Raw genomic sequence first — 18158 nt, 5'->3', positions numbered from 1 at the left:
ATTTTCTTAACTTACCAGACTGTTCTATTATGTCTTTACCCACTTCGTCATTACATCCACATTTGATAATTATTTATCAAAAATCTCTGTGTAAATAATTGCGAAAGCACCAATAGTCATCCCTACAATATTGTCGCAATATCGATATTGAGGTATTTGGTCAAAAATATTGTAATATTTGATTTTGTCCATATCACTCAGCCCTACATCTCACATGTGGCTTTGACTTAGAACTGAACATTTAGCCCACTTGTAGAAAATACATATATCGTGCATCACCATTCAGCCTAAAAATACAGAGATGACTTTTCATCCATAATATTGCCCAGCTCTATGTCAGAGGATGTGGAGCAGAAAGTTGTTGGTTCAATCCCTGCATCAGACTCTGGCTTCAGAAATGTTCACATGATAAGCTGCTGACTGTAAGATGGCAGCAGTGATGCTTCTTTATCAGCAGTTTGAACACTATATAAGCTGACGAAGGAGACTAGCCAGTGCCTGGCTCTAGCTCAGTGAGATAAACAGCTGCTTGGTGTGGCCAAATCCCACCTGTCTAACTCTTTATGCTTTCAAATCAGATGCCAAAGCCCAAACTCAGAAATATATAGTCTAGATTTGTTTCGTGTTTTCAAAAGGAGGTTGTACACCTGGTGGCCGCTTGTTGTCACACTTTCATCACATCATCATTTCAATGTTGGTAAAGGTTCAGCTGTCTGTGGTTTCATCTCTCATAATCCCCCTGATCATATCTCTGTAGGGAGACCAGGCCCCTCCTTAGCTGCAGGTAGTGGTGGTGGAGAGGGAATCAAACTGGACACCCACTGGCCCGATGTGGTTGACAACCATCGCACCACCAGCTCCCCTTCCCTGTCACAACTCTTCTTTGAGCGCTTTTCTCTTTCCTCTGGCTGTCGCTGTTCAAAACTGACTGAGGCTCGAACCCATGACCTCAAAACTGAGGCTTGCTTGATCCCACAATCTCAACACTGCTGGGCAGGAATCAAATGCTGAACTACTGGGTCACAGGTTTTCTCAGAGCTTTTCTGTCTTTCGTCTGGGAGTCCACTTTCAAAACTGATGAACCCACCTCCAAACTGTCATGCAGCTGTCAAATTCTGTGAGCCAGTCTCACAAGGTCAACTAATTTCTGTTTGAGTTTTTCAGTCTTCACCTGAGAGGTTCTTCAAAATCCAGGCCTCCACTGAGGCTCAAATCCAAAACCTCCAAATTGTGGTGCGCATAGGTGTCATTTACAATGGGGACATGTCATGTCCCCAACACTTTTCAACACAAAGTGTACTCAGATGTCAAATATGGTCTGACAAAGAAGTCTGGAAAAGTATGGGAATTTCGAAAAGGAAAATGTGTAGGAACCCTGTCCTACACAACATGCAAATGAACATGCTTCAAATCACCAAGAAACAACCTTTATTATACCCATTAGATACAATTCTTTCGCTGTTATGCTCTTGCAGGTCGCACTCGCACGAGGCAAAATGTACATAACAGAACTGCCATCCTCAGTATTTACAAAGCAGTTGTATTGGAGAGAAAGTAGCGCAGTGGAATGTGATTGAGAGGCTGTCGGGAGGAGGGAGTGGTTCAGCAGCGTGGCTAGCATGCATTGCAGACCACCGAAACATATTGTGCATGTTTGAGACACAAACTGCCAAAAACACCCGCGTGCAGCTCAGTTTGCATAAGTCACGCATATTTAATTTCCCCAAATAAGATCAGAAATTATTAATTAGGTCACTAGCTAAATAAAAGATATATATATATTTTCATAATACACAGCTGAAAATGCTCTTATAATATTAACAATTTGCTAAGATTTTTCTGAAGCTGAACTGTATCTCTGACAAGCTGTTTCCGGACCTAATGTGACTGACATGTAACAGATGAGACAGAGACAATGAAATAATCCATTTGAGTGCACTAGAACGGATATGAAACAAACTGCAAAATAGGCACGTATGGCTGATCAAACACAACTTCAATATTACAGTAAGTTTGTTCTTTCCACGAGACAGGAAAGAGGAAAAACAACAGCACTACCAGAAGTCATTCCCTGTGCAAATCCAAAAGTGAACTCAGTCGTGACCAAAGAAATCCTCAATGAACTTCACGCATCACTCAAAAAATAAACCGATACAACATAAACACAAAAGTTAATTCAGCACAGCTTTTTTTGTCGTTTTTTGTTATTGTCATCATCCCCAGAAATGTGTGACTTACATTTCCTTTCTCTTTTGGTGTGCTTGATTTCGCGAGTGCGGTTCCCCAGGTGGGCGTAGCATGCAGAAGTGTTGGCAAACGCAGCTGGTCGCAAGTTGACGTTCTCGACAAAAGACCCAACTTTCAGATCAAGCGCGCCAAACGATGATGACAGTAATGATGCACACATCTGACATAGGTGTTCTACCTTCATAGCGTTACCGGTTAAAAACAAGATACAGTAATGATAGGTGTCTTAACTTCATAGCGTTACCGGTTAAAACAAGATGACAAAGCTGCAACAAAGCCAGGAAAGTAGTTGCAGGCTTTTTGTTTTTGTTCGAAAGGAGCCACATACAGCAGACTCGCCCTAGAGACGTACGACTCATTAAGAGCAAACCATAAACACAATACGCTGACTGAGCGAAGGATAATCCAAAGAAAACAACTGAAAAAATACAGTGTGGTTAAAGGAACACTCGAACATTTTGGGAGATTCACCTAGTTGCCATATTCCCAATAGTAAGACGAGAAGATAGATGCCCTTCTCTTCTCTGTGCGTGCATTAGAAAAGTAGCGACGCGCCCCTCCTGCAAGTTAGCTTAGTAGTCCACGGTAGTCCACTGGACTGGCTAGCCTATCCCCGTTAAGTCACCAAACACACATTCCAACAGCACCAAAACACTCTTATGTACATGTTGTGACTCGTGTACTCACCACTGAAATAATGATGTAAAATGACGAGACATTGTAATCTTCTAAGCAAATACATAGCCGGAACTTTCCTGACAAAACCAGAAGTAACCGCTATGCATTTGCTTCAAAAATTACGTCGTCTTGTAATTTTACATTATTATTGCTTAACGTGGTGAATGCATGGGTCACATGTACATAAGAGTATATAATAGCGTTTTGGCGCTGTTGGAGTGTATATGTGGTGACTTAACAGGGGTAGGCTAGCCGGTCCCCGCGGACTACCAGTCAATGTGCTAAGCTAACTAGCAGGAGTGGTGCATCACTACTTTTCTACTGCACAGACAGAGAAGAGAAGGGCATCTATCTTCTCCTCTCACCATCGGGAATATAGCAAATAGGCGAATCTCCCAAAATAAGTTGATGTGACATGTTGAGCTGGAGAGTTGGACTGGGAAGGAAGCGGAGTCTGAAAGCAGAGAGTCTGTCAGGACAGGTTGCGGTCCCGTGTGAACGCTATAGGTTCCCCCATGTCTCAGGAGGAGGGAACTGTTCTAGAGCGCCACTCTCGTCCTGCTGCTCCTCTCCCATGGTGAAGGTTAGCCTGTACTGCAGCAGCACTTTCTCCTGGAACACACACGGGAGATACGGACGGTGAACAAATGATGTTAGGCGCTCACAGCCATAAAAACAACTGTCTGTTTGGTGGACAGTCGTGGGTATATGGAGGAAAATAATGTCTTAAATTTACAGCCCATTTAGTACGGTCTACTGTAATAGACAATAGCAAATTGTTTTTTTGACAACATGAAATAACAAAATATAAACTAAAGATGTCACACCCCCCCCGCCCCTCTTCCACTGCATTCACATCACAACACAGCTGTTGCTTGGAAACAGAACCTAGTCTTGTTTAGGCCCATTACCTGTTGTTTGTAATATTGTTTATAATATGTGTACGCATAATTGAAAATGCAATAAAAATATTTGAAAATAAATAGATTACTAGTTACTGCAAAAAGTAGTTAAGGGCCAGCACTGCTCGACAGTGAAGCATGTTGGCCTACCTTGTTTGGGTTTGCCAGCAGCAGGATCTGTGTGACAGCAGCAGGAGGGAGGATGGGGTTGAAGGCTGGAAGCTCAGTTCCCGACGGCGGCTGCAGCTTCACCGTCATAGACTGCAATCCATCAATAAAAACAACATCACAGGCTCATTTACAATAGCCAGGTCATCCTCTCGTTACTGAGGGGCGGCATTAGCTCAGGAAGAGACAGAGCCGTCGCCTGGGAATCGGTAGGTTCCCGGTTCGAGGCTGGCTCCTCGCTGGCTGGCATGTCAAAGTGTTCTTGAGCAAGACACTGCAGCCCACTGCTCTCGACGAGCAGTTGGCGCCTTGCATGGCTGTAAGTTAAGTTATCCTTTATTTATCCCCTTGGGGAAATTCATCCTCTGCATTTGACCCATCCTCTACTAGGAACCTTCCTAGAACTAGGAGCAGTGGGCAGCCACTGTGCAGCGCCCGGGGACCAACTCCAGTTCTTTTTGCCAGTACCTTGGTCAGGGGCACTGACAGGAGTATTAACCCTAACATGTCTTTCTTGATGGTGGGAGGAAACCGGAGCACCCGGAGAAAACCCACACGGACACGGGGAGAACATGCAAACTCCACACAGAAAGGACCTGGGACGGACCGGGGTTCGAACCCGGGACCTTCTTGCTGTGAGGCAACAGTGTTAACCACTGAGCCACCGTACCGTGCCGTCTGTAGACGCTGTCGGTGTGTGAATGCGAGTATGAATGAGTGAATGTGAGGTATTCATGTAAAAGTGCTTTGGGTAGTCAATAGACTATATAAAATGCACTCTATAAATACAGTCCATTTACCATTTACCATAAAGTAACAGCAATGTCTTTATGAGAGAAAGCCATTATAGATAACACTGTTAACAAATTAGATTTGGCCCAATCTTTTTTTTTGTGTTCATCAGTTTTGATCTCCATTTTACCATATTTTACTCTCTCTTTTGATGCCTTTTTGTAAAGCAATTTGTAAACTCTACTTTTGATTAAAATAACATTTACTGTATTATAATGGTGATTAGCAAGACCTTTATCATGGGGAATGTCTTGGTGCAGGTCATGTGCGCACAAGTACACAGCGGAGGGGGGTTTTGAGGCCAGGCTGGTTTCCTGCTGCTTGGTGATGCATGTATCTTAATACCACTAACACCCCGCCTAGATCCTGTTTGTGGGCCCACAAGTGTCAACTCCTCGCTTCACAGTTCACTTTCAATTGACTTCTAAGATTTACTCCTGTTACCTTGGCAGAGCCAACGTACATCGATGAGAAATGTAATTCTAAATGGATGAGCTGGATGCATTTCACCAACCTTTTAAGGCTTAATGTGGGGGTTGGTGTGGTGTGGATATTAAACTCAAGTGTGCAAAGTTGAATGAATGAATAAATAAATAAAAATAATAATAGTGATTGGCGACCTCTTTTGCGTAACCCTTATATCTACTGCTTTTATTAGTCAATATAGCATCATTATCAAATCGATAAGGGCCTCTACGTTTGTGAGAGCTGACCTTTGGAGCAGAGGTCTGGAAGTGAATGTTGGTCACGGGGACGGGGGCGGAGGACAGCATGGAGATGATGACCACCAGCACATCAGGTCGAGACGGAGGCGAGTCGCAAGCAAAGTGGAACAGCACGCGCAAACTGTGTCCATCAAACACAGTGACCGGTAACAGACTACCTGGAGGAGGAGAGGGCAGAAAGAACAGGGAGAACTGAAGACAGAAACAGCAGGGGAGAGGGGGGGGAAGTACGGTAATACTTTGAACTTCCAACAAAGTTCACCAGGTTCCTCTACTTACTGGGCTTAATGGATTCTAGCGGTACAAAAACATCAGTGAGGGTGACCTCTGCCGGGGGAGTCTCCCTGTGAGTAGGAGACATGTCCAGCAATGTAGCTCCAGGGCCGTGCTGAGAGTTCAGCAGAGGCCCGGGAGGTTCCGAGGTGAAGACTGGGATGGGGCTCGGGGTGATGTTGGATGCAGACTTGCTCTGGAGATCTCGCAGAGTCGGTTTGGACTGATGCTTGTCCCTGAAAGCAGAAAGGAAAAACTACCCTTTTGACATGATGTTCAATCATCTCCATCATGATGTATATGTACTGTACATACCGGTATATGATCAAAAGATGTTTATATGAGACACTTCTCCTCCTTCAGATTCAATTCCAGTCAAGGCTTGACAAGTGGACTTGGTCCTGATTGGCTCCCTCACTAAATAATGACTCAAATCCTTTCAAGCAGACAGGCTTGCACCTTTTCAAGTGGAAAGCCTCCACTCAGCAGGTTGACCTAAATGGACTGCATTTATACAGCGCTTTTATCCAAAGCGCTTTACAATGTGCCTACATTCACCCATTCACACACCGAAGGTGGCCAGCTGCCACGCAGGGTGCTGGCACAGCCATCGGGAGCAATTTGGGGTTCAGTGTCTTTCCCAAGGACACTTCGACATGCGGACTGGAGGAGCCAGGGATCGAACCACCGACCTTCTGGTTAGTGGACGACGCGCTCTACCCCATGAACAGCCGCCCCGATCTCATTGGCATTAGAGGACCCGGTATTTTCTGTTCTGCCTGTGAGGACCTTGTTTTCAAATAACACTTATAATATTCAAAATATCTCAAAGAACATTATTCTTATCATGAGCCATCTTGGCATCTTTTCGGTAGAGTGGTGGAGTACTTTCTAAAGTTGTGAAAAGTTCAAGTTTATAGAAGCGCAAATATGACGGGCTGTTTTCTTGTGAAGTAACCAATCACAATGAAGATGAGGCAGGGTTTCATGGTACGTAGGAGAAAAAAACTGGTAGAAAAGCTGATGGTTACTCTCATCAGTATGGAGCACACTGACTGGCTGTGTTGTAGGAGTTTCTAGTATCTGACATAGTGTTGGAGACGAGACCACCTAACCCGAGACCGAGACAAGACCAAGGAGGGGCGAGACCGAGACAAGACCAAGACCGAGTGCGGGCGAGACCAAGACCAAGACCAGACAAATGCGAGACCATTTTCAAGACCATTTATACGCGACCATTTAACCTTTAGACTATTGCTCTGCTAACAAAGAAATAAATCATTAGCCTACATGTATTTAGGAATGATAGTAAAATATAAATGGCTGTGCAGTATACTGTATACTCTGTGACAGAATGTAATCCTTTGATCTGAAACACTTTCATATCACTGAACTTCAGAAAGGCTCAACACAGTGGACAGAATGAAAAACACCTTACGACCTATGACTCCGCCCCCCTTTGTGGTTTGTCTCCAGCCACCTTGTTGACCTGTTGTCTTCCTTTGTGCATGAACATGAGGGGAGTGGCTACAGCGTTAGAAACTTTCAAACTGCAAGGTTATTGGTTGCGATTGAAGGAGGGATTTTTACACCCAATCACAGTAAAATCAAATATATACACAGGCAAGGAATGATGTCACTGCAGTTGTGGTCTCGGCTGGTCTTGAAATAAAATCCCTGTGCTGTTTTTGTCTTTGTTTTTTGTTCGAAACATTTTACACAAATACAAACTAATATGTAAAATTGATACAAGTTAACTATTGTTATCTTGCATTTACTGTATGTATATTTCTTGTCTTTAGGTGAGATTTCTAGATAAACCGTAGTGGGTTTCTATCTCACCTGCACATGTTTTTTTATTTCTTTGTATACAATTTATTATATATATATAATATCTTTTTTTAAAGGGCGGTGTTTCAGTGAAGCAGTGCAATATCTCAGTAATGTGATGGTAGTTGAGTATTATGAGTATGTTACCATTTGACCTGCAGGCCCTCTGGAGGCAGGGACTGCTGCAGCAGGGTCTTCCCCAGCATGTCCAGCTCGTCCAGGGCCGAGCTGCCCGGGGTGGAGCCACAGGACAGGGGCTGAGAGAGGGAGGGCGGGTCTGGACTCAGGAGAAGACTGGGCGCTGCTGGGATGTCTGCGTCTATGCTGTCAGAGGACTGTTGGAATCACTCTTACTGATTAGATTGAAGCATTCATTGTGAATTCATCGTGATATTTTCCAAATTGGGAAAAGAGGTTTGCCGTGTTTGACTAACGACCTAAACGTTATTCATAGGAACCATTAGTGAACAATTACAAATATGTACAATTATAAACACTCACCTGGAAGGAGTCCCATGCTGTGGAGTCCTCAGGCTGGGAAGCAGGGTTAGAGGTGTGGGTCCCTTCACTCAAACCTAGGTGAGACAAAGACACAGAGTAGAGTAAAGTAAAGTTTAAAAAAAATCTTTCTATAACAATCATTACAATTGCATGGAACCTGCACAACACATATATACATTAAGCTTTTTATCTATCTATCTATTATATGTATGTGTGTCTATATACAGTACAGTACATATCGAAATAGACTGTGTGTGTGTGTGTGTGAGTGTGTGTGTGTGTGTGTGAGTGTGTGAGCGTGCGTGTGCGTGTGTGCGTGTGCGTGTGTGAGTGTGAGTGTGTGAGCGTGTGTGTGTGAGTGTGTGTGTGTGTGTGTGTGTGTGTGAGTGTGAGTGTGTGTGTGCGAGTGCGTGTGTGTGTGTGTGTGTGTGTGTGTCTTGTACTGGTCAAACAAAACAACAGGTAAAGCTGGAAGATGGCGTTGTCTGTCAGGCTGTTACCTAGTGACATGAGCTCATCGTCTAGGAGACTGAGCCCCATCTCCTGGGAGGGAGCGTTCAGGCTGTCTGTGGGAGTGGGGAACTCTGGGAAGGAGGGAGGGGACTGGGGTGACGTGTCCAATCCTGACAGATCTAGTAGCGCCGTCCTTCCTGTGAGGAACGGGGTCAAAGGTCAACGCTTTCAAAATGTAACAAAAACTCAACAACAGCGCGGCAAATGATTTATGGACATATTTGTGAACATCTGAGATCCCTCATTATGTGCTGTCTGAGTTCTCCACCCACCAGTTTGTCTCTGTGTGTTTGAGTTCTCCACCCACCACTTTGTCTCTGTGTGTTTGAGTTCTCCACCCACCACTTTGTCTCTGTGTGTTTGAGTTCTCCACCCACCAGTTTGTCTCTGTGTGTTTGAGTTCTCCACCCACCAGTTTGTCTCTGTGTGTTTGAGTTCTCCACCCACCACTTTGTCTCTGTGTGTTTGAGTTCTCCACCCACCACTTTGTCTCTGTGTGTTTGAGTTCTCCACCCACCACTTTGTCTCTGTGTGTTTGAGTTCTCCACCCACCAGTTTGTCTCTGTGTGTTTGAGTTCTCCACCCACCACTTTGTCTCTGTGTGTTTGAGTTCTCCACCCACCAGTTTGTCTCTGTGTGTTTGAGTTCTCCACCCACCACTTTGTCTCTGTGTGTTTGAGTTCTCCACCCACCACTTTGTCTCTGTGTGTTTGAGTTCTCCACCCACCACTTTGTCTCTGTGTGTTTCCTGTGTTGTTGTTGTGAGTTCTCCACCCACCACTTTGTCTCTGTGTGTTTCCTGTGTTGTTGCCGTTCACTTCCTCGCCCTTCACCTGCTGCTTGTACAGGTTGATGACCTGGGTCAGGCTGTCGTTGGCCTGCAGGATCTCTGCTGTTGAAAGACACGAGGATACACTCCTTACAGGCTTGATACTGTTGATATCCTTCTGTCACCTATTGGGTGTCAGGGTGGCATAGAGAGACCGCCCTCCATCTGGGGGGTAAGGAACCGTGTCGCCATCTGTTTGGTAGGTGACCCTGACCTCGCTGGAGGGGGCAAATTAAACCAAACTTTCCCTATGTATATATATAGTACCGTAAATTCCGGACTATAAGACGCACCGGTCTATAAGCCGCGGGACCAAAATTGACTATTTTTTTCTTCTATAAGCCGCACCGGTCTATAAGCCGCGGGTGTTTTGATGTTTAATTACCATATGAAAGGGTTCGTGCACAGAGAGGAATGTCGGGAAAGCGATGGCTGTTTGGGGAAGCTCCCATTTATTAACATTTCAACAAAACAAAACAAAAGTCAGGTCACTAATCCCCAGACAAAATCACACAACAATAGGCTATATGTGCAGCAAACCTGTAACCAGAGAAGTCAAGTCACTAATCCTCGTCTTCCTCTTCTTCCTGCGTACTGAAACCACCAAAGTCCTCATCTTCAGTGTCGGAAACGAACAGGTTCAGGGTGGCTTCGTCAACCACTCTCCTCTCTCCTTCATTGTCACTCAAAACCAACGAACTCCTCTTCATCACTGTCGGCATCGAACAGCCTCTGAAGCCTCTGACGGCCCTCAGCGCCAGCTGTGGCGGCGTCATCCTCTTCATCCCGCAGCAGTCCAGCGTTTTGGAACCCGTTGGTGATTGTGGATGTTTTCACACTCCTATAATATTCCGTGCTGAGACAGTTCCTCCTGCTGCACCGTCCAACGCCTCACCATTGACTCATCGATGCCCAGGTTACGCGCGGCTGCTCTGTTTCCCTCTTTTAATGCGAGATTGACTGCTTTCAACTTGAAAGCTGCGTCGTGTGAATTTCTGCGTACCTTCCCCATGGTAAGTGAGAGTGTTGCTTCTACTGCTCGTTCTCATGCTGTCGAGAACGAGCAAAGCTTTTTTTTGGTGAAAGAATCCTCCAGGGCGCTTCTTGTTAACAGTCCGAGTGAGTGGCAGGTCGAACGTCAAAGGCACTTCATCCATATTTATGATCTGCTCCGGTTCGATGGAATATTCCTTGATCTTCCTTTGTGTGAATTCGCCGAAGTTTGTGATTTTCTCCTGGTAGTCGGGGGAGGGAGTTGATGGCCGAGTGGCCGTTTGCTTACCGTAATTACCATATGTAAGTGGTCACGCACAGAGGGGATTGTCGGGAAAGAGATGGCTGTTTGAGGAAGCTCCCATTTACCGTATTACCGTAACATTTCAACAAAACAACATAACACAACACCACCGTTGTTTATTTTTACAGTGCACACAGTGTCCGCGGTGTGGTGAAAAGAGGGCAAGAGAGGAAATTAAAACAGAAGTGGATTTATAGTTAGAAAGAGTGCTAAAAAAGAGAGATTTTATTTGTATTTTTTTTTTTTTTTCTGAAAAAATCCATAGATAAGACGCACCGTTATATAAGCCGCAGGGGCCAAAAAACGGGAAAAAAGCCGCGGCTTATAGTCCGGAATTTACGGTATATGTAATATATATCACATTACCGTACACTGTATTGTATTGTCCCCAATGTGCCAACTTGACTATTCAGGGAATTTATCTGAACTGATATGCATGTATTTCTTGACATTTTAACAATGGTTTATATAGTAAAATGGTTAAGTCCTAGGAGTCGGACTATGACACGTGGGAGAAAATGTCAACTGGCAATTAAAGTACAAAATAGCGAGATTGGATTTCTGCATGACACTGACAATACTTCAGTGGATACATCTGTCAATCTGTTTATATGTAAAGCTGACAGTAAGCAGTGTGTGTGCCTGGACTGGCAATGAGTATTCAGATAGTATTTATCTCGGCAATGACTTTATCAGGAGCTACTTACAAAGAGCAACAGGTTGATTTGTTTATTTAAAAGGATCCCCATTAGCTGCCGCCTAGATGACAGCTAGTCTTCCTGGGGTCCAAAACAAGGGGGGGTAGGGGTGCAATGTCTTGCTTAAGGCCAATATATGGCTGTAGGGATTGAACCCGTGAACTCTTCATCGGGCGGTCATGCTTACCACTAGACCACCCTGCATCCCAATGACACTATGAGTGTTTATCTGGTCATACCAGGCAGCAAGCTCAGGGTTGGACAGATGAATCAATGTGGAAGTGATCAAATCTGTAGTTCCTCGAATGGCCACTTGAGGCTGGCTCCAAAAGCAAATCCATCCCCCAACACCCCCATGTTAAAATGCCAGACTTTACAGCGCTGTGGGAAACCCCTGGTCCAACTCTGAATCCAAAAAGCATTTGGGTGACGTCACGGTGACTCCGTCCATCTTTTTTACGAGGTTCCTTATTCCATTTACATTAGAATTAATTATTTACATTATAATCAATTATTCCATTTACATTATAATTAATGGTAGATGGATAAAGTAAAACTCACCCAGAGCCTCGTCGTTGTCCTCTGTGTCACTTGCCAGTCTGAACAGCGTAGGTCTCATCTTCTCACAGCGCTGGTACAAGTCCTAAAACACACAGCATCAAACATCTGAATTTCACGTACACTTTGCATGCATCTCCGTCTGATTGAGAGAGCATTGCTGTCTGTTTTCTGTGTCTCGGTCTTTCAGCGTTTATCTTCGCTCGTGTGCACAACATGTGCACATCATCCATTGATCCAGACCTGTATGAGTTCGGCGTTGCCCTGCTCGCTGGCGGTTCTGTCGTAGTCCTCCAGCAGCTGAGTCAGCAGACTGACGCTCTCCTTCACCTCCTGGATTGCGTTCACCCGCTTCGACACCTTCTCTGCTCGCCTCTGGTCCTAAACACGCGCACGCACGCACGCACGCACATACACACACGCACACACAGTCAAATTCACAAATGCCTCGTTCACACTGCAGGCAGATCCGATTTGAGAAACAAATCGGATTTTTAAGACAGACTGTCCGCACTGCCAAAAATCCGACATGAGTAAGTGATCAGATCGGATTTGTGTGTCCAGACCATAGATCACTGATCTATCTGCATGGGTTGCTGTGGTAACTAACAACATAGGCGTGACTTTCCAATGCGGAAGCATTACCATCATCTCGCCATCCAAACAATCGTGCTCTCAAGTCGCGGTGCAGAGGGTAAGGGTTGTATAATTTACGTTGTGATGTCCCGTTTTGCAATCATGTCGGGCTTCACCGTGCAGCGAGGTGTGTGGTGCCATCCACAAAGTAGTGACTGGTGGGAACAGAATGCACCGGGGGACGTTTGGGAGGCTCTCATCTAGGACCAAGTCTCACTTTAGATGGCCAATATCCGTGGAGAAACAGGTTGCAGTTGTGAGTGATGCAAGAGACACGTTGAAAGCAGATACGAACGACCAGAGAGTCCGGACTGAAGATGCATCTGTTGGAATCTGATTTTGAAACATTTGAAACATCTCCAAATGTGGATTGGATCCGATTTGCAAAAATTGGATTCCCCACGTGTTTTTTTTTTTGTTCTTTTCTTTGTTGACTTGATAAAATCAATCCGACTCCAATCTGGATATGCCAAAAATCTGATTTAGGCTGGCAGTGTGAATAAGGCCAAGACACATGCGACAGTGTGTGCACAAACACACACACATATGAAAATGATGAGAAATGAAGTGAGCCATAGTACCATACAATGCACAAAGACATAGCCAGAGGGAAGGATGAGGTATACAAAAAAAGGTCAGGGAGAGGCCATTAGTGATGTCTAGGGATAAAAGCAAAGAGCAGCTCCTGTTACTCCCCAAAATCAGGACACATTTATTCTCAGAGCTCGGCGACACACCACACACACACACAAACACACACACACACACACACACACACACACACACACACACACACACAACCCTCCAGGGCAAGCAACCCACTTTCTCCTTCAGCTAATGTTCCTGCCATTTCCTTCAAAGCAGCACCCTTATTTCACCCCCCCCCACACACACACACACACACACACACACACACACACACACGACTATACTTTTCTCTGTGACACTACAAAATGGTGCAGCAGTTAAAGCCCCAATATGTCACTTTTTATTTGAATGTGAATATAGCAGCTCTTAAATCATTTGGATGGCACACTGTCTGACTTCTAATAGGGAGACTGGTGCCTCTATCGTTCCCACTCTGCTGCATCTTGAACGTTTGTTACCTGCACCATGTAACATCAAGGCTCCGTCCTGGAGGAGCACATCAAGTTGCATGGATGTAACTCCACTTCTTGCTGCAGCTCTTTCTAATTAAAGGTTTTCCGCTGACAAACTAACAGGACACTTTTATTGTGAAGTAGGTATAGGAAGTGAAACGTGTTGATCACTTGCTGGCTTGATTAGCGACTTGTTTCAGGAAAACAAGTCGAGACAACAACATTTGGGGATATTTGGAGCCCCATATGAACATACAAACCTGGAAGTGTAGCATTTATTAGCACCTGTATTTACCACTTGTGGCACCAGAGGCCGCTGTTGCTGCTGCTCAGTCAGTACAAAGTTACATGTTGGGGCTTTAATATTTAACAGACGTAAACGTTTTCATTTTTAAAGAAAGCAGGAGAGGTAAAGAGGCTTACCTCTTGGACCATTTCTTTGATGAGTTTGTTGGCTGCTTTTAGGTCTTCAGGGTGTGTGCTATTCAACAGGCGAGACAGCATCTGGCAAAGAAGCAGGCAGAGCTTAGATGGTGAAGAATGGCAGAATGAATGAACAGACTTTTAATTATTATCCCAGAGGGAAAAGAGGACCATAGAGACCATGAGAGAAACATAGTCAGGGAAGTTGGATCAACTTGGCATACAGTACATGTACATGTGTACCGATTAATCCATTAACCAATTAATCCACAATTATTGTGATAATCAATTAATCATTTTGAGTCATACAAAAAAATATTCTCCGATTCCAGCTTCTAAAATGTGAATATTTTCTGGTTTATTTACTCCTCTATGACAGTAAACTGAATATATTTTGGTTGTAGACAAAACAAGACATTTGAGGATGTCCTCTTGGGCTTTGGGAAACACTTCTGACATTTTATAGACCAAACAACTAATCGATTAATCGAGAAAACAATCAACAGATTAATCGATTATTAAAGTAATCGTTAGTTGCAGCTCTAGATTATTTTTCTTCATTATTAGACAAATTCTTACTTTCGACTTCTCCTCATCCTCAAAAATGGCATTCTTGGGTCTGGGTGGAGGAGGGTTCAGTAGTTTGTCAGGCGGCAGCTCTGGGTCCTGTTTGACAATACCTGGTTTAACAAACCCGGAATATGAAAAGACAATGAGTTAATTAACTTAATACAGACATTAGTACATCCGTCATCCTCATTCACTACAAAAAACATTTTGCCTGTAAAGTACCTTGTGATGAAAGGGTTAAAAGTGCTCACTCAAACAAGGTTGTATTCATAACCTTTTTAAACACTAAAATAACTTGTCAAGTTGTCCCACAATATGTTCTGATCAGTGTCAAAATCAAACATTTTTCTTCATAGATATTCTCAGCATCCACTCAATCTGGAAGAAAACACAAGATGTGCACCAGAAACTTTGGTGCTTTATTGCTCTTTAGAAATTGTGTAATATGGCTTCACCTAATGAAAGAAAGCAGCGTACCTTGTTTCTTCAGCATCTGGTAGGCATCTAAGATCTTGGCCTCATCAGGCAAGCCCAAGGTCCAGCTATAGATCAACTCCAGAACTTTATTTTTTACTGGCTCTGGTGACCGTGAGCCCAGGTACTGAGTGGGGGAAAAGAGTGAGTCAAAACAGTGAAAGTAACAGAATTTCAGAGTGATTGGCAGACATATATGAATAAAAACCCATTTAATATCACACATGCATGCAGACACACATCCGAGATCTTACCTTTGGAGAAACTACTTTGATGAGTTCATTGAGAAAGCGGAACTTGCCAACTTCACTGTGGAACCTTTTCCCACAGTTTTTCATACATGTCTCCAGCACCTGGTTAAAAAAACAAGGTAATAATGCAACATCAGAAGACAGCGACACCATACATACTCCATTACGTCGGCTAATTTAAACTACTCAATATATATTTAGACAAAACCCCAGCAGAATTAGTTTTGTTTAAGGACTGTTGCATCTCATGAGCAGCTGAGTGAGCAGCTATAAAGAGTAGAAAATGTTTAGACAGCATAAACTCAAAAGTGCAGAGTCCTTTCAAAAAGATCAACTCCTACCAACTGTTTGATCTATAGTTTGAACTATAGGGTTTTTGGGGTCAAATTATCTTTTTTTTTAATCAAAGTTGCCAATAGAGCTTTTTTTTACTTGTATGCTCTCCAGTCCAGTATCTTCAATTATTCCATTTCCATGCCAAATAAATGGGCAATATCAGCATAATATATGAGTGAACTGATATATCATCATGAACTCACCAGGAGCGCCTGCATGGCCTCCCACTCCTGTGGAGACTGGATCTTGTGGGCCAGCAGCCTGGTGGCCAGGCCAGGTCTGTAATGCGAATCATGAAGAACATTAAACCTCCCGCTACAGCACTCCACTGCACTGCACTGAGTGGTCAGAACATTGAACCTCCAGCTACAGCACTCCACTGCACTGCACTGAGTGGTCAGAACATTTAACCTCCAGCTACAGCTAGGGGTGGGCGACGGTGCTCTCTCCCTCTCTCAGTCAGACACAAACGGGGGGGGGGGGGGTTAGGGGGGTTTCACATGCATATGTCAAACACACTCACCCATGCTACGTACGTAAGTCACAGACACTCGACCAGAAGAAAGACACCGCGTCAAGACAGCATGTGTTTTTGAGGATTTCAAAATATCGAGATATAGTGTATCGTGATATAGCCTAAAAATAAGATATTATTTAGAGGCCATATCGCCCAGCCCTAGCTACAGCACTGCACTGAGTGGTCAGAATATTGAGCCTCCAGCTACAGCACTGCACTGAGTGGTCAGATGGCGAGTCAGCAGCTGCAGTACAGTGTGCCATGAGTCACACAAGACCTTTATGTTCAGAAACACACAACTATGATTCATAGGAAGTACTTGGGAGTGTTCAGTCCAATTTGTGGATAGTAAACAGGACATTTGTACTGCTTCCCCCTCATACTGCATCTACATTAACAAAGGAGAAGCATTTCATGGTTTCTTAATTCAAGAGGGCCATCATCATTATATGACATCCTGGGTATAAAAAGAGGACTACCATGGATTAAATTACCAATATTTAAAAAATAATCAGAACCAACTAGCCCAACATTAAAGGATGAAAAACACAAGAGATATCCAGGTCCTGTGGCCTTCTCTTACCCCTCCAAATCATTGTTGAGCTGGTCACAGAAGGCATGGATGCTGCCCCAGTCTGTGTCTCTGTTCAGTGGGTTGGTGGCTCTGTCTGAAACGTTAGGAAATGGGATATATCATCACACAATAGAATAGAATAGAATAGAATTCTTTATTTGGCCAAGGTATGTTTGTACATACAAGGAAGTTGAATTGGTGTGGTTGGTGCACAATTTACATACATAGGTACATGAGAGGAGAAATATACAAGATAGAAACAAATATAGATATAAAAGATAAAAAAGATCCAAATATATTAACAAATATAAAGATATAAAAAGTATTAACAACCAAGTGTGGTAACCTAAAAAATGGCAATAATACAAAATATGCATGTAATAATATGTAATAAGCTTTGTATTGCACATGAATTGCAGATATTGACAGAGCAGCATCAGGTTAGTATTGCACATTATTGTGTGGGAAGATGAGAAGATCAGACAGCGCAGTGGCCAACTGAGGCGATAGACGTTACTTTATTTATTGATAACTAGAAGCAAGCAAAACAGGCTCCCTGTAACGTTATGCACGGTTCAAAATCCAGTGAGACAGTCATGTCTCCGTACAGAGAAAAATACAAGGTGGATGCTAATGGACTGTAGCTAGCTTCCTCTCCATATACGCATTCTGCCACTCTCTCATCTAGAAGTTTCTTTCGAGGCCAGTCATACCTCCTGTTGTAATCTAACCTGTATAAACCCACGCCAGTGGCTCACTGCCTTGTTGCTCACTACCTTGTTGAGCTAGCAAGCCTTGCTAACGACGCTACGTCAGGCTGTGTTGACAGCTGGCAAGCACAACAGCTAACGTTACGGAGCTAACACGCCTAGCATCCTGGTCTGATGATAGGGTCTGCTCTGCTCCTCTGGTTCAGCAGACGCCACGGCCATGGGCTGCATGTCATCTTGTTCGTTGCAACTCGTGGATAATATTTTGAACGTCGACATCGCTGGTGAACACTGACTTGGTAAATAACTTTGAAATACTCACTGATACGAGACTCCAAACTCTCCGCATCGGGCGGCGCAGCCATCACTGCGAGATTTATGTGACGCATCGGTCTCGCGAGGGATTCACGACCTAGTCACCTGCGACAATCTAGAGATCCGAACAAAGAGTTTTTTTTGCTTTCAAAATAAAAGCATCGCCTGTATGGCGACGCTTATTTTCCCCCCTCTCATTGAAACAATAAATAAACAAACTAATAAATAAATAAATAAATAA

The 18158-nt window shown here is 43.9% G+C and overlaps 1 protein-coding gene across 1 annotated transcript; it reads right to left on the bottom strand.

The window, feature by feature from the left end:
• Positions 1-1411: 1411 nt before the first annotated feature.
• On the bottom strand, positions 1412-17976 carry LOC310788166 (ADP-ribosylation factor-binding protein GGA1-like). The gene is made up of 17 exons (XM_083649692.1): positions 17925-17976; positions 16902-16986; positions 16005-16080; positions 15469-15567; positions 15218-15341; positions 14750-14850; positions 14171-14251; positions 12255-12392; positions 12015-12096; positions 9408-9521; positions 8617-8766; positions 8117-8190; positions 7763-7950; positions 5792-6021; positions 5501-5670; positions 3978-4088; positions 1412-3537 (listed from the first exon to the last, which is right to left on the bottom strand). Exons 1-17 carry the CDS (start codon positions 17965-17967, stop codon positions 3427-3429), a joined length of 1977 nt encoding a protein of 658 aa, XP_083505818.1. The 5' UTR covers positions 17968-17976; the 3' UTR covers positions 1412-3426.
• Positions 17977-18158: the final 182 nt, after the last annotated feature.

The sequence above is a fragment of the Poromitra crassiceps genome, assembly GCF_964638095.1.
Source record: "Poromitra crassiceps genome assembly, chromosome: 13".
NCBI lineage: Eukaryota > Metazoa > Chordata > Actinopteri > Beryciformes > Melamphaidae > Poromitra > Poromitra crassiceps.
Note: the sequence above shows the minus strand (reverse complement) of the source record. Positions and strands in the feature narration are given on the sequence as shown.

Coding starts and splice junctions, on each gene's coding strand:
- LOC310788166 (XM_083649692.1), bottom strand. CDS start 17,967: ATGGCTGCGCCGCCCGATGCGGAGAGTTTGGAGTCTCGTATCA. Junction 8,767..9,407: donor AAACACACAGAGACAAAGTG/GTGGGTGGAGAA, acceptor CGTTCCTCACAG/GAAGGACGGCGCTACTAGAT. Junction 6,022..7,762: donor GAGGGCCTGCAGGTCAAATG/GTAACATACTCA, acceptor TTCTGCTTTCAG/GGACAAGCATCAGTCCAAAC.